This window comes from Aythya marila, assembly GCF_965140915.1.
Source record: "Aythya marila genome assembly, chromosome: 4".
Classification (NCBI taxonomy): Eukaryota; Metazoa; Chordata; class Aves; order Anseriformes; family Anatidae; genus Aythya; species Aythya marila.
In genome coordinates, this window is record NC_139045.1 from 30847152 (window position 1) to 30860225 (window position 13074).

Consider the following 13074-nt stretch of genomic DNA (forward strand, 5'->3'; position numbering starts at 1 on the left):
GGTGGTACATTAACTTCTCTCTTTACTACAAAAGTACATAGAACTCCAGGCTACAGAGCAGAATAATTATTATTTTTTTTTCTTTTTAAATACAAGTGCTCCTTTATCAGCGGAGTAGACTGGAAAGAACTGTTGTCCTCTCACAAATGTAGTGGTTTTTGTTCTCACTTCCCTGACAGATAATAATTCTGTTAAAGTAGTAAAGTAAAGTAGCTTTCATTCCAGGAAAAAATAAATACATAAAATAAATAAATAAATAAGTTTAGTTGCTCACTTTAAGATAGCAAACACAGCATCTAAAGGAGATGCTATTCAAGCCCTGCACTGATTTTGGTACACCCATAAAAACCTTAGTTAAGTTGGCAGAATAAGATGGAATAAAGCAAATAAAAATAAACTAAAAATCAAATAGAAAATGTGATCCGAAAACTTTCCTGTTATCCCAATTTTGTCATTCTTAGTCCTGGTTTGGAAAACTGCAGTGATATTCACAAAAGCGTTTCAAGTACCTTTCAGTAGTTTGTGATGTCCAAGAAAATACAGCCAACATCAGAATACTTCTAACCTTCTCATCACAAAAAAACAGAAAAGTCCATTTTATGAGAGGGGGGAGGACATTAAAATTATTATGCAACATGGAGGACTCCATACTGCTTCTGATAAAAGCTATTTACATTTTAAATTTAAAGTTTTCCAGTCACACATGGTGAGGTGCCAGACATCAGTAAAGCACTCATATTGATGAAGTCACCCGGCATCTCCTCAAATAGGAGTTACAATTTTAACGAGGAACACTTTAAAATATTTTAAAAATAAAATAAAATAATTAGAATCTCAGAAGCCAGCAAACCCAGGTATCTCAGGTACTTGAGCCATGACGGACAGGACAGGGAATGGTGCAGCTGCATTGACTCAGAGACCTCAAGCTGGGCTGTAGGCCCTCCCCAACCAACCCTGCATCCAGCTCCACACACTGGAGCTGTTAGTTTGAAACTGTTAGTTTTTTGTGTTTTGCTTGCCAAGACTGTATATATCTACCCATCTAGAAATAAAACATTTAGGTGTCTTATGTTTCATACACTATAATTCTCTTTCAAATTTGTATTACCAAGTAAAATGCTACATGCTACAAAAAATAGGTATTGGTGCAATGCTCTACAGAGCGCATGCTGCCACAAAGTTTGGTGTTATACAATACAGTTGTGACAGCAACATTTCCCACTCAGTAACTTAAACTTTCAGCATTTAGTAAACTCAGAGCTGCACGTTTTGCTGCTGCTACCACAGGACAGGGCGTGTATGTTTTCATGTTGTTGTTGTAGCAAGATGGCGGGAGAAAAAGTAACTGAAAAATAATACATTAAGTTTAAACACAGAACTACTCTATTTACAAACATTAAATATGTAAAGCATTTAACAACGGAAATAAACAAAATAGAATTTTGTTAATTTACACCAGCATAACAAAAAGCTTTAGATGCCAAACACTAACCTGCTTTCTTAAGTATCAGCACTTGAATAGTCTCTAAAGAAGCAGAGCAGCTGCACATGCAGTTACTTTTTTTCAAGGTTTTTCTTCTACTGTAACACGTGTACAGGATATCAAAGGCTGAGGAGATTGACTTTGTAATACATTGTAACTCTTCACACCCCAATGAAGCCTTCCCATGCTAAAGGCCACAAACTAAGCTGCCTCAAGGAAGTAGCTACTCCTCCTTCCTAATAAGAGTCCAGTTTGCACTTATCAACTCATTTTCCTGTCAGGGAAAGCCTTCTACTGATTTTCTACCTCATACTTAATTGAACGCTCAGCTCTTCTTTTCCCCTAGTTTTTGTCCCTGAAGCCTGCAGCTGTTGTTTCACACGCCGGCACAGCCTGCCTGCTGCACGGCACAGCTCTCGTACAGCCTCACACTCATCTCCCACACCCCAAAACACGAGTTTTTTTCCAGGAACTGGAAAACCCCTGGTGTAAAGGACCCGAAACTCAACAAAACCCGGGCGAGTACCCCCGAAAGCAGCGCCAGCCCAGGACCACCTCAAGCAGCACGCCCTGCCCCTTGGGGGGCGGCGGCCATTTTATGCTCCGCCCTCTCTGTCCCCCCTCACGGTGGCTGCAACCGTAGGCTCGTAGGGTCCCGCTGCGGGATGAAGCGAGGGCTGCGTTTGGGTAGAGGCTTGAAAAACAAAAGTCTTCAGACCCCCGTCTCCCCAGATAAACAGCCCGACTGCAAGCCCTGCGGCGAGCAGGGGGCGTCCCCCCGCGGCCACACCCCGCCATGACATGGCGGCCGTGGGGCGGGGCGGCGGTGGGGAAGCCGGCAGGGAGCGGAGTGCCGCTGGGGTCTCTCGGCGATGGGGCTGCCGGCGATGGGGCTCTTGTGCTCCCTGCTATGGCTGGCTACTGCCGCTGCCCAGCTGCCCGTTAGCACCTGGCGTGGGGAGGAGGGCAGCGGCGGGCCAGGACATCCTCGGTGGGATGGAGGCGGCCGGGAGAGGGAAGCGGTGGCGGCCGCCCTACGGGTAGGTGCCCTGCACGCCCCTGCCCTCGCGATCCGCGCTAGGCAGCGGCTACCGCTGGGGGAGGAGGAGGAGGAGGAGGAGGAGGAGGAGGAGGAGGAGGAGGAGGAAGAGGAAGAGGAAGAGGAAGGAGCAGTTGCTGCTGTTCTTCCTTCCCCGTTTCGGACGCGAGGTGTCAGCCTCCCCCCGGGTGCCCCCTTGCCCGGGTGCTGACCGGGCAGGGAGGCTGAGGGCCAGGCTGCTGCCAGCCCCCGAGGGGTCGGTGGCTGCTTGTGGTGGTGGGACTGAAGGTGCGATCCTGCCTCCCTTGTGCCTTAAACCAGCACGGGACGAGCGGTGCCTTCTGCTGAAGGGGGTGTGATGAAGTCTGGGTTGCATACCCAGAGGAGAAGGTGTCTTAACACCTTTTTCATGCTTCATGTTGAGCTTTGTCAGCAGAAGTTGCAGGGGGGACAGATCGCCTTGCTTTCATATTTCAGAAACTTGTTTTTCAAAGATCTAGGTTTCCTGATAAGTTTGGGTTTCTGAAAGTCTTTTGGCCCTTGTACAGCCCTTTTGTTTTGTACAAACATAAGGCAGGATTAAATCTAATCTAAAGAAAGACAAGATGTTTTTACGTATCTCTGAACCACAAGGTTAGCTGAGTTGTCAAAGAAGGGCATCAGATGGGTTTGACACAATTTGTTCCCAGCTTATTTGTTTGGCTTGCCTTGAATCACTTTTCTTCCTTCTCTATGCTTTTAAAAACGTTTCTTGGTATCTTTCTTGGAGTTGAAATTAGTCATGGCTTTGGGTTGATAGGAATACAGGATGAAGCTGGGTTGAATCTGAGGTGAACAGTGTCCAAGTTCATGTTTACTGTTTGTAACCTTTTTCTGCTCTTACGGTTTTGTCACTAATGGTAACTTAATAATATCCACAATACCTTTGTTTTTTCTTTAGGAAAGCGCTAAAAGAGTTAGATTTCTGAATTCGTCATCAAATGATAACGCATCTGCATTCTATGGAACAAACCAGTTTTCTCACCTATTTCCTGAAGAGTTCAAAGGTACAGTTTTTGGCTGCTGCTAATGTCTTTCCTATTGTTTTTTTCTTACTCTTTTCCAGAACCTTGTATTTTTCACATTTACAGATTCTTCCAGTGCTGATAATCAGCTAGTTTACAATGTCTGGTACCAAACTGTAAGTACTTCTGAAGGATACAACAATCCTCTTCATGTTTCTCTGGTCTTGCAAGATTGAATAGCTTAGAGCCTGAGTTTGATTTAGCATGCAGACTTTTTCTTCTTTCTTTCTTCTCACAGGGCCTTAAGACCATTTTCAGTTACAACAGTTGTAAAAGCAAAAAATAGTCAATGTTCTTCAGTAGTCTTAAGTTCCCTTTCCCAATCCTAAGACAAAATGGGCTACGATCCAAACAGTGCTCATCAGTCAAAGGCTGTGCAATTATAGCTATGATTATTGGGAGCAATATGGCTTCTTTTTTTTTTTTCATTTTTACTGAGATTTGTCTGTTACCTAACCTGATTTTTCACTCTACAGTTCAAGTCTGCTGTTAGATACCATACTATTCATTGCAGTGATTTCAAACCTTGTTTTGATTTTAGATAACTAAAGAGCTTTTTTCTTAAGTGAAAAACTTACAACTTGAGTGTGTTTCAAAATCTTTATTTTTTCATCTATTTTTTTCCTTTTTTTCTGACTAAAATAAAGTAATATTTTCAGTAAGTAACATATTGTGAACATTCTAACAAAACTTATTTATTATTGATTAGCTTCAGTAAGTCTTCATACTCCGTATTCACGTTCTCACATGGAGTATTTCTGTTCTTTCTAGAAATGTAGGCATACTAAAATTCGTTCTGGAGTATGATCAGTATTTTAAGACATTTAATTTCTCTGTGGATTTGAGAATGAGATATAATCTCACAATTGTAACTACAGATAAAATTTACCTTTATGGCTTCTAAAAAAAAAGTTGTTTTTGTGTTTCTTTTTTTTTTTTGCGTGTGTGTGTTACAAGATTTATAAATGTTTGTGTTCTGTGTTTAGCTATTTACTTAAGAAGCATACCTCACAAACTTCCCAGATACATAAAAGTGCCAAAGGGAAAGGAAAAACCTTTGCCAAAGAAGTTTGACTGGAGGGACAAGAAGGTCATTACAGAAGTGAGAAATCAGCAAACAGTAAGTCCTGGTGTTTTGCTTTCCTGATTCTCAAGTACTGCTCAGAGACAGTTCCAGCAAGTACATCGCAGAGCACAATGAAGGAAAGGAAAGGATCAGCACTGCCTCAAGGCTCTTGGAGCGCTGACACAAGTATGGCTAGTTGAACATAGACAGAGTAACATGCAGAGTGGGATTAGACTTGAAAGCATGAGAAGTAAAAGTTGTTGCGTATTTAGGAATTGTGCAATTATAAATTGTGTGTAATATGTTTTTGGATCTAGTTAACTAAGTCTGCAAATATTTTGCACTATAAGTATCTTGTATTTTTCTGGAGAGACTGAGGTAGATTCAGTACTTGACCTCTTGTCCCCTGTACACCTGGGTACAAATCCCTTGTTTAGAGTGCCCATGGCTGATCAAGACCAGTATCTTTACCATGAAATACCTGTGGAGATGTACACATGACAGGAAAATAAATGGAACCCAACTGATTACAGTTTATCCCAAATTGACTATAGGCCTGGTAACTTGTTAGTAGGGTAAGAAACAACTCAGCTTTTAAATCCCCAATATATTTCTTTCCTGCACTTCATCTACACCGTGCCTGGGAATAAACTATACTCTCTATTTGAAACATCACAATTTAAGGAGCTGAGAACTACAATATATATTTTGTTACTAGCTAAGATTTTTTTCTCTTGCATTGAATTTGAATTTACTGTTTCTTAAGCCGTAATCTAATATAGTTCTTGAAAAACCTATAGTCTAAAGAAAGCCATTGACTGTCTGTACCTCCCTTTCAAAAACTAAGATGGTTAAAAAATAATTTCTTTCTGATCCTCAGTCTCTAATTAAGAAAATACATATCTCACAGTAAAAAGCATCTTCAGACCTATTTTAAAGGGCTGTTTTTTATCATAGCAAAAATGAGTCAGGAATCCTTAAAATAAGATCCTGATAATGCATTTCTAGCTTTCACAGTGTACTACAGGAGGGAGAAAAAAAAAAAATTAAAAAAAATTAAGGCACTAAGAAAGAAACTTAACAAGACTTCAAAAATATTGATTTAAGATGATGATTTAAAATGAAGAGCCTTGGGAAACGCTTTGAACTATTTTTTCTCTCCATATCAGACTTCAAAAACAAAGCTGACTTTTTTATTTTTTTCTCCTATTTCCCTTCTCTTTGTACCAGTGTGGAGGCTGCTGGGCCTTCAGTGTTGTGGGTGGTATAGAGTCTGCCTATGCAATTAAAGGAAATAACCTGGAAGAACTCAGTGTACAGCAGGTTATTGATTGTTCATACAATAACTATGGTTGCAGCGGGGGATCCACTATAAGTGCTCTGAGCTGGCTGAATCAGGTTTGAAACTTTTCATAAATTATGAACCCTTCCTTAGTTTTCATATTGGCTTTTTTGTTTTTTTTTTTTTTCTTTTACTGGAGAAAAATGATGGGGAAGAGTGAGTGTATGCTTTACGCACACACGTGCATATATAAAATACATATACTTTCATATAAAAATTGGATGAGCTACGTGTAAGTATAGTTTTATATGCATATATGTATGCATGTATTTATATGTATACATCTATGTATTTAGTCTAGAATTAAGCATTGCTTCATACAGAATTGAAATTATTTGAATTTCAGCATGTATATATGTTACTTGTGAATATAATAATTCAGCTTACAGGTCTGAGAATAATGTTCCTTGAAAGGTGCAGTACTGCTACTGAAATCAATGGAAAGAACAGACATACAGTAGAAGGAGCCATTGATCCAAGTGTCATTATGTGGATTTGAGTTTCTGGTTTGGGCACCAACATCTGGGGAAAAGGAGGGATAGAGATTTTCAGTTTTCAAGTTTCTATAGTTTTGTTACAAACACTGTAAAATCATGCAGAAGTTTGGGGATCTCAAAATAAAATCAACCTTGTTTATCTTTGTATCACTTGCAACGTGAAACAATCAAAATGCAGGCATAATTTCGAAAATGAATTCTACTTTAGCGATAGCTGGTACATTCCATTCTAAAAATGTAAAACGTGTGATTATAATATGTGTAAGAAGAAACATTTTAATATATTTTGAAATAAAAAGTACTCTCTAGGAAGTCAGTTTGAGTTGCAAGAATATAAAAAGAATCCCTCAGTGTTTATTTTTATTTTTTAAAAAGGGTGATTCTTCTTTTTAAGGATCTCTATAATTCTACCCATAAAGATTTGTATAATCCCTACTAGTAGTAGTCTAGATAACTTGTTTATGTTTGCATTTCAAGAAAGATAGAGGATATTCATCTGGATTCCTCCAAAGCAAAACTCCCTCTTGACTGACAGCAGAGGGTCTACAAGTGAATTAGACTGGAGAAGACACTATCTCAAAATACCGTATTGCAGAAGACAAGTACAAAAGGTTGATACAATAGCTTTGCAGCTGGACTTTGAACCATGGCAGCCATAATGCAGTTATATAGTGGCATAAATATTTGAAGTCAATAGCAGGATTGGACTTCATTTCAGATTTTTTGTGTAACTGTATATGGGATACTTGTGGTTCTTGAACTGTTCTAAAGAAAGGAAAATTTTGTGTGTGGATATCATTTGGAGAGAATGAAGGAACATCCGAATCCCTTCGGGAACTCTCTCTGCAAACAGAGAAACTATAGATAGTAAATATCTTATCTCCCAACATCATATTCTTATTTCTAATGTCACTAAGAACATACTGTATTTTGAGTCAGTTCTGTGGCTGGTTTCAATGCCTGGTGTGATCTGCATAGAGCTAAAGTCAAGACACATTGAATTCTCATTCATTTCTCTTCTTGCAGACAAAAGTAAAACTTGTGAGAGATTCAGAATACACTTTTAAAGCTCAGACAGGACTGTGCCATTATTTTGGTCAGTCAGATTTTGGAGTTTCAATAACAGGATTTGCTGCATATGACTTCAGGTAACTACTATCTTTTTTTTTTTTATTTGCTAATTTCTGTATTGGGATATTTAACATAATTTGGTTTTGGTTAATGTGGTACTGTGCAAGTTGTTGTTACTACCACTGGATTTTTTAGATGAGATTAAAACAGAGGTACTAATGTCTTTGAAATAAACTATCAACAGTCATAAATATTCTTCTCCAAGGAACTGTAACCCTAGAATCCAGGCCATTGTTAGCTTTAAGATGTTTATATTCTTTCTTATTAAAGTTTTTGAAATTTCAGCTAATGATTGTGAAAACATGGAAAAACTGCTTGAACCCGGTTGCATAAAAGCATCTAAATCATAAAAACATAGAATTATTTAGGTGGGAAAAGACCTTCAAGATTGTCAAGTGCAGCCATCCACCTAACACTACATGTCCACAGCTAAACCAGTGCTGCATACACATACCTCTTAAATAGCTCCAGGGATGGCATAAGCAGTTTTTCTCCATCCCTCATGTTTTCTCCGCTAGAATTTCCACATTTGAGGTAGTTTGCCTCTTATTGTTCATTCAGGTTCAGTAATTGTGTATCATCTCTATTTAGATTGTCCCTATTCAGATGATGGTGATTCTGCCCAGGGGCGGGAGATGCCTTTGTGCATTTTTACACCTACATAAAAGGGACTTTGATTCTTTCTTAAAAAAGTGAGAATAGTAGTTTTGTTTTAATTATTACCACTATTGTACTTTCATATGTATAAGCAGACCTTCAGAACTGTCATTTCTTTTGAAGGCAGGGGAATATAAATAATAAAGACTTAATAAAAACTCCTGTATTCTTAAGGAAAATGCACCCCAGTGATATCTCTAAATGGAGAATTTTGTGCCAAAATAATTGCATGCCAAAATAACAAAATTAAAAGTTTTGACTTTCCATGTAGTCAGTGGGAGGAGATGAGGCCTGCTTTTCTGTGAAGGCACTCATATTTGTTGTTGGAGTCTTAATGATAGGAGTACTTATTCAGAGACTCTAAAAAGTTAATGTTTAAACCTTTCCCCTTAATATGGAGGTATGCACGAGGCTTGTTTCAGGATCTAGATAAGGGCTTAGCAATAAACATGAGTTATTTTCTTAAATGTTTATCTTTCTTTGGATGTGGCGAGTACTACAGCAACTAATAATTTGTAGCCACTAATTACATTCAAGTTAGAAAGCCTAAGTGAGTGTCTTTAAATTAGGTCTTTTAAATTGTCTATCTTTAAATTGGAACCATGAGTCAGTAACAGTATATCCTATGACTTTAATCGGAATTTGTTGAAAAACTTAGGAAGTATTCAGTTAGTTGAGTATTTATCTGCTTACATACCCACATCCTCCTCCAGTCTGTGACTTATCAAACAGTATTGTCAACTGAATTTTGTAAACGCAACTCATAGCTTTTTAGGCTTTTGTACTGAGAAACATTTTTAATTTTTATCAGTACAATACAGCTGCGTACTGAACAAGACAAAAAATATGTAATTTTAATCAGGAAGCCAATTACTGCCACATATAAGGAACTAAAACCAATTATAACTTTGCCACTCTGTGTATGCCAAACTTAGTTATTACAGATACTATGCAATGATAAATATTTCCTCCTATAATACATTACATAAGCAGATGCTAATGGCAAATATTTGTTACTGGTAATGTCCTGTGTTTTGATATGTTTGAGATACAACATACATAACAATGCACTAAAATATGTAAAACGTACTTCTGTATGTTTGAAAATTAATGGGCAATAACAATGTCGACTAATGATTTGTCCAAAGCAGATTTTTAATTGAGAGGAGCGGTGCATAAAAGGTACGTGGTGTTTAGTATTGCCTACCAATTTGACCCAGACTTTTTTAATAGCATCGTGTCTTTTGATCAGCACCTTTTCCATAGTGTGTGCCCTACTTTTATGTTACTGCGTTGTAAATAAGATTCATGTTTATTGATGTATGTTATGTAGTGTGTAGCACTCACAGGGAAAAGTAATTATTTGAGTATTAGATCATACTTAAGTCGATTACTACCTCTCAAATTGCATTATTATGCTAACTTTAACTGCATTATCACTCACTTCTTTCGCAGTGGCCAGGAAGAGGAAATGATGAGGATGCTTGTTAACTGGGGTCCTCTGGCAGTAACAGTAGATGCAGTTAGCTGGCAGGATTATCTTGGTGGGATCATACAGTATCACTGCTCCAGTGGGAGAGCAAATCATGCTGTACTTATCACGGGTTTTGACAGAACAGGTATGTTTTCATCAACTGAGTTTCTAGGTTTTTGCATTCTCTTACTTGGCCTCCTGCAGGGCAAATGATTACAATCCATAATGCTTCAACTGGTTGTGCTTTTGAGAACTGTTTGATTTGGTGTCACCTCCATTCTGGAAGTGAGGTCTGATCCCAGGAAAAAGGCTGTTTTTTTCCTTTGGTTCTGTGGGACTTCATGTCCTTGTAAAGTCAAGAACACAGGTATCTGTGTCTTTATCCTAGCAGAGGATATATCCAGTCTATTAAACGCTGGTGTATTAGCTCTGTCTTCTCTGTGAACAACAGTAGGTTTGTCTGTACTATGTCATCCAATCAACATCCTATGAGACACTAAAATGCTAATCAAAGAGTGTTAGATTATTATTTTTTCTATGCTATCCAAATCTCATGTTGCCTCTTGTTTATGAAAATGTCTTTTCCAGGTACCATCCCTTACTGGATTGTACAGAACTCCTGGGGACGTACCTGGGGAATAGATGGTTATGTTCGTGTTAAGATAGGCAGCAATGTCTGTGGTAAGTCTGATGGAAAACAATGCAATTGGTAAAGGCTATAATCTAGGTTATATGTAAGTAAAGTGATATAAGGGGATCCTCACAGAGGAAATACAAATCATTGCTATGTTTTAAGAGAGGGTAGATGAGTTCAGGTAGAAAAATAGTGTTTGCTAGTTCAACCAAACCATATAACATAATGTCCATTACTAATGCGTATGATTGAAAGGGAAGAGGATATCAAGGTTTAGATTGATTTTCACCACACAAATATCATTAATGCTGAATCCTTAAAAAAGAATGAAGTTTTGAACATGAAAGCAGAGAAGGGAGGAGGGTAGAGCTCAACTGTAAATAGCGTCAGGCAATGAAGAAATAAGAGTTGCAGCGGTTTTTGTTGTTTTGTTTTTTTTCCTGCCCCCAACCCCAACAGTTTACCTATTGTCCATATTGTCAACACATGGAAGAGAGAGGATGTAACATGAATATCAATTCTGGTAACTTATTTCTGGTAGGTCTCTATTTCTAAGACTAACTCATTTTTTCTTTTGTTTTTCATTCACTTGCAGGTATAGCAGATACAGTTTCATCAGTATTTGTTTGACACTGGCCAAAGACCGTGATCTTTATTTGCATAATCATTTGACATACACTGTATGTGAAGATTTTACTCCAAGGCAACCTTTTCTAAAGTAAGAAACAACTTTATGAGGAGGTCCTGATTTTAAGTGTTACAGGAATGGGGTAGCAGGAGTTTTTAAAAATGTTTTTATTTGGAATGTGTATTGTGTATCAAATCTTTCATGGAATAAGAAGGCTTTAAATCAACCACAGAGTGCGCAGAAGGAAGTTAAAAAGATGGATTGGAACTGTGAATGTGAAACCCTATCAAGGTGCTCAATACTGAAGAATACACTCCATAAAAATCTTGCTAGGAAAAAATGGATGACAAATGAGGAAGTTGAATCAACAGTGTGATGGAGTATCATGAACATGAACATAGAACATGAGATTATGTCTGGTTTTATTGGGTGGGGAAAGGGGAGGTTGGAAGAAAACATTCTCTTTGTTATGCTTTGATACCCATCTTGTCTTTTGTAGCACCTCAGACATTTTGTCTTCCCCCTTTTTGTGAAATTCTACATTTTCTCTAAAGCTAGAAGAAAAGAGGAGGGGAATGGGTAGTCAAAGTTGTCTCCTGAGCACCCAGGGTCAGTGTAGTGCTGCAGTCCTTCCATTTCAGTCTGACACCTTTCTTGTGTAGATATAAATTCAGAGCTCTTTGGAGTAGGGGGTGCTTTAGAAAGTGCCTGGAATATCAGAGTCTTCTGAATTAATTTGTTAGATGGATAGAAAAGCAAGCAGAAATTATATTTAGATAAACACAAGACACCTCTAGTGGCTTAATCCTGTGCCTTGACAAGACATAAGTGTTTGCAAATCAACTATTCTTTCTTTTAATTTCCACAAGTCTCTTCACTACATCATGACTAACAGTAGAACCAGTGGCAAAGCAGAAATGCAAAAAAAAATGTCTATTATAGAAAAAATGATGGCAGTAGAGTGTTGATATATATTCTACATTTAAAAATACAGCAATTACAGAGTACTCCAAATAAGGTAGATGTTGAATTTTCCTACAAAATTATTGAACTTTATTGAACTCACAGGAGACTTGCTGGGAACCAAAGAGTGGTCCTAGATTTGCTAACCTGTATAACTGCAGTTGGAGACAAATGTAGCTAGAATTTAAAACTGAACATGCACTTTTAAAGTGTTCTGTCATCAGGAATTCTTTACCTGTATCACTAATGAAGTGCTACTAGGAAAAGTATTGAAGCGATTCTGTAATTTTTGCACTCATTGTACCATGTTAAATAGGTCTCTGTAGTACAATCCTTTTGTAACGGATGCCATGAATGTTCATAATTGTCTGTGTAAATAATGTCTTTTTAGCCATTCTACTTTGAAGGACTTCTACTATTTTCAATTAAAAAAAAAGAAAAGACTAAGTACTATGTTTCACTACTTCAGGTTCTGCTTCTTACAAGTTTTGCTGCCTGAAAACTTCACATTAACCAAAAGGAGAAGTCTTCTGTAGTATTGCCTTAGCAGATTACAAACAACAAATAGCACATTTCCCTAACTGGAAAAAAACAGCTAAAGTTCTAAATTGACATAAATAAGAGTAACGTTGTTATAGTAGTATCAAATATAGAAGTTTCATCTGTGCTTTTGAAGCTGTACAACCAGGCCTAAGTACCTAAAAAGCATTGTTATACAGAACAACTCAACAGAAATTAAGGCCTGCAGTGTATGCATATTTCCAGGGAAAGCATTTGTACAGATGGGAGTCCACTAGTGAGATGACAACCCTGCTCTACATGTATCAATACCCTATGGCCAAAGTCACCTCACTTTTATGATATATCAATTTTATTCTTATTTCAATGATATTTTGAATAAAAACACTTAACATTTCTGCCATACTGTTGTTTGAACACTGTGCTTGCTTTAGAAGACAACAAAAGAAGAGCTTTAATACAGCTTTATTTAAACTGCAAAGTAAGTACTTATATCTACTATTCTTAAAAGTAAGTATTTTTACTGAAGGAATTTACGTTCATCTGTAACACAATTCAGGAGGTTTGGGTTTCCACA

General features: G+C 37.8%; 1 protein-coding gene across 1 annotated transcript; it reads left to right on the forward strand.

The window, feature by feature from the left end:
- Positions 1 to 2279: 2279 nt before the first annotated feature.
- CTSO (cathepsin O) lies at positions 2280 to 12985 on the forward strand (the record flags this gene model as incomplete). Its single annotated transcript, XM_082759140.1, is given in 9 exon segments — positions 2280 to 2294; positions 2296 to 2523; positions 3463 to 3568; positions 4573 to 4706; positions 5883 to 6050; positions 7518 to 7639; positions 9735 to 9898; positions 10342 to 10434; positions 10983 to 12985. Coding segments are annotated over 9 exon segments (1065 nt in total). The 3' UTR covers positions 11018 to 12985.
- Between the last annotated feature and the right edge of the window lie 89 nt (positions 12986 to 13074).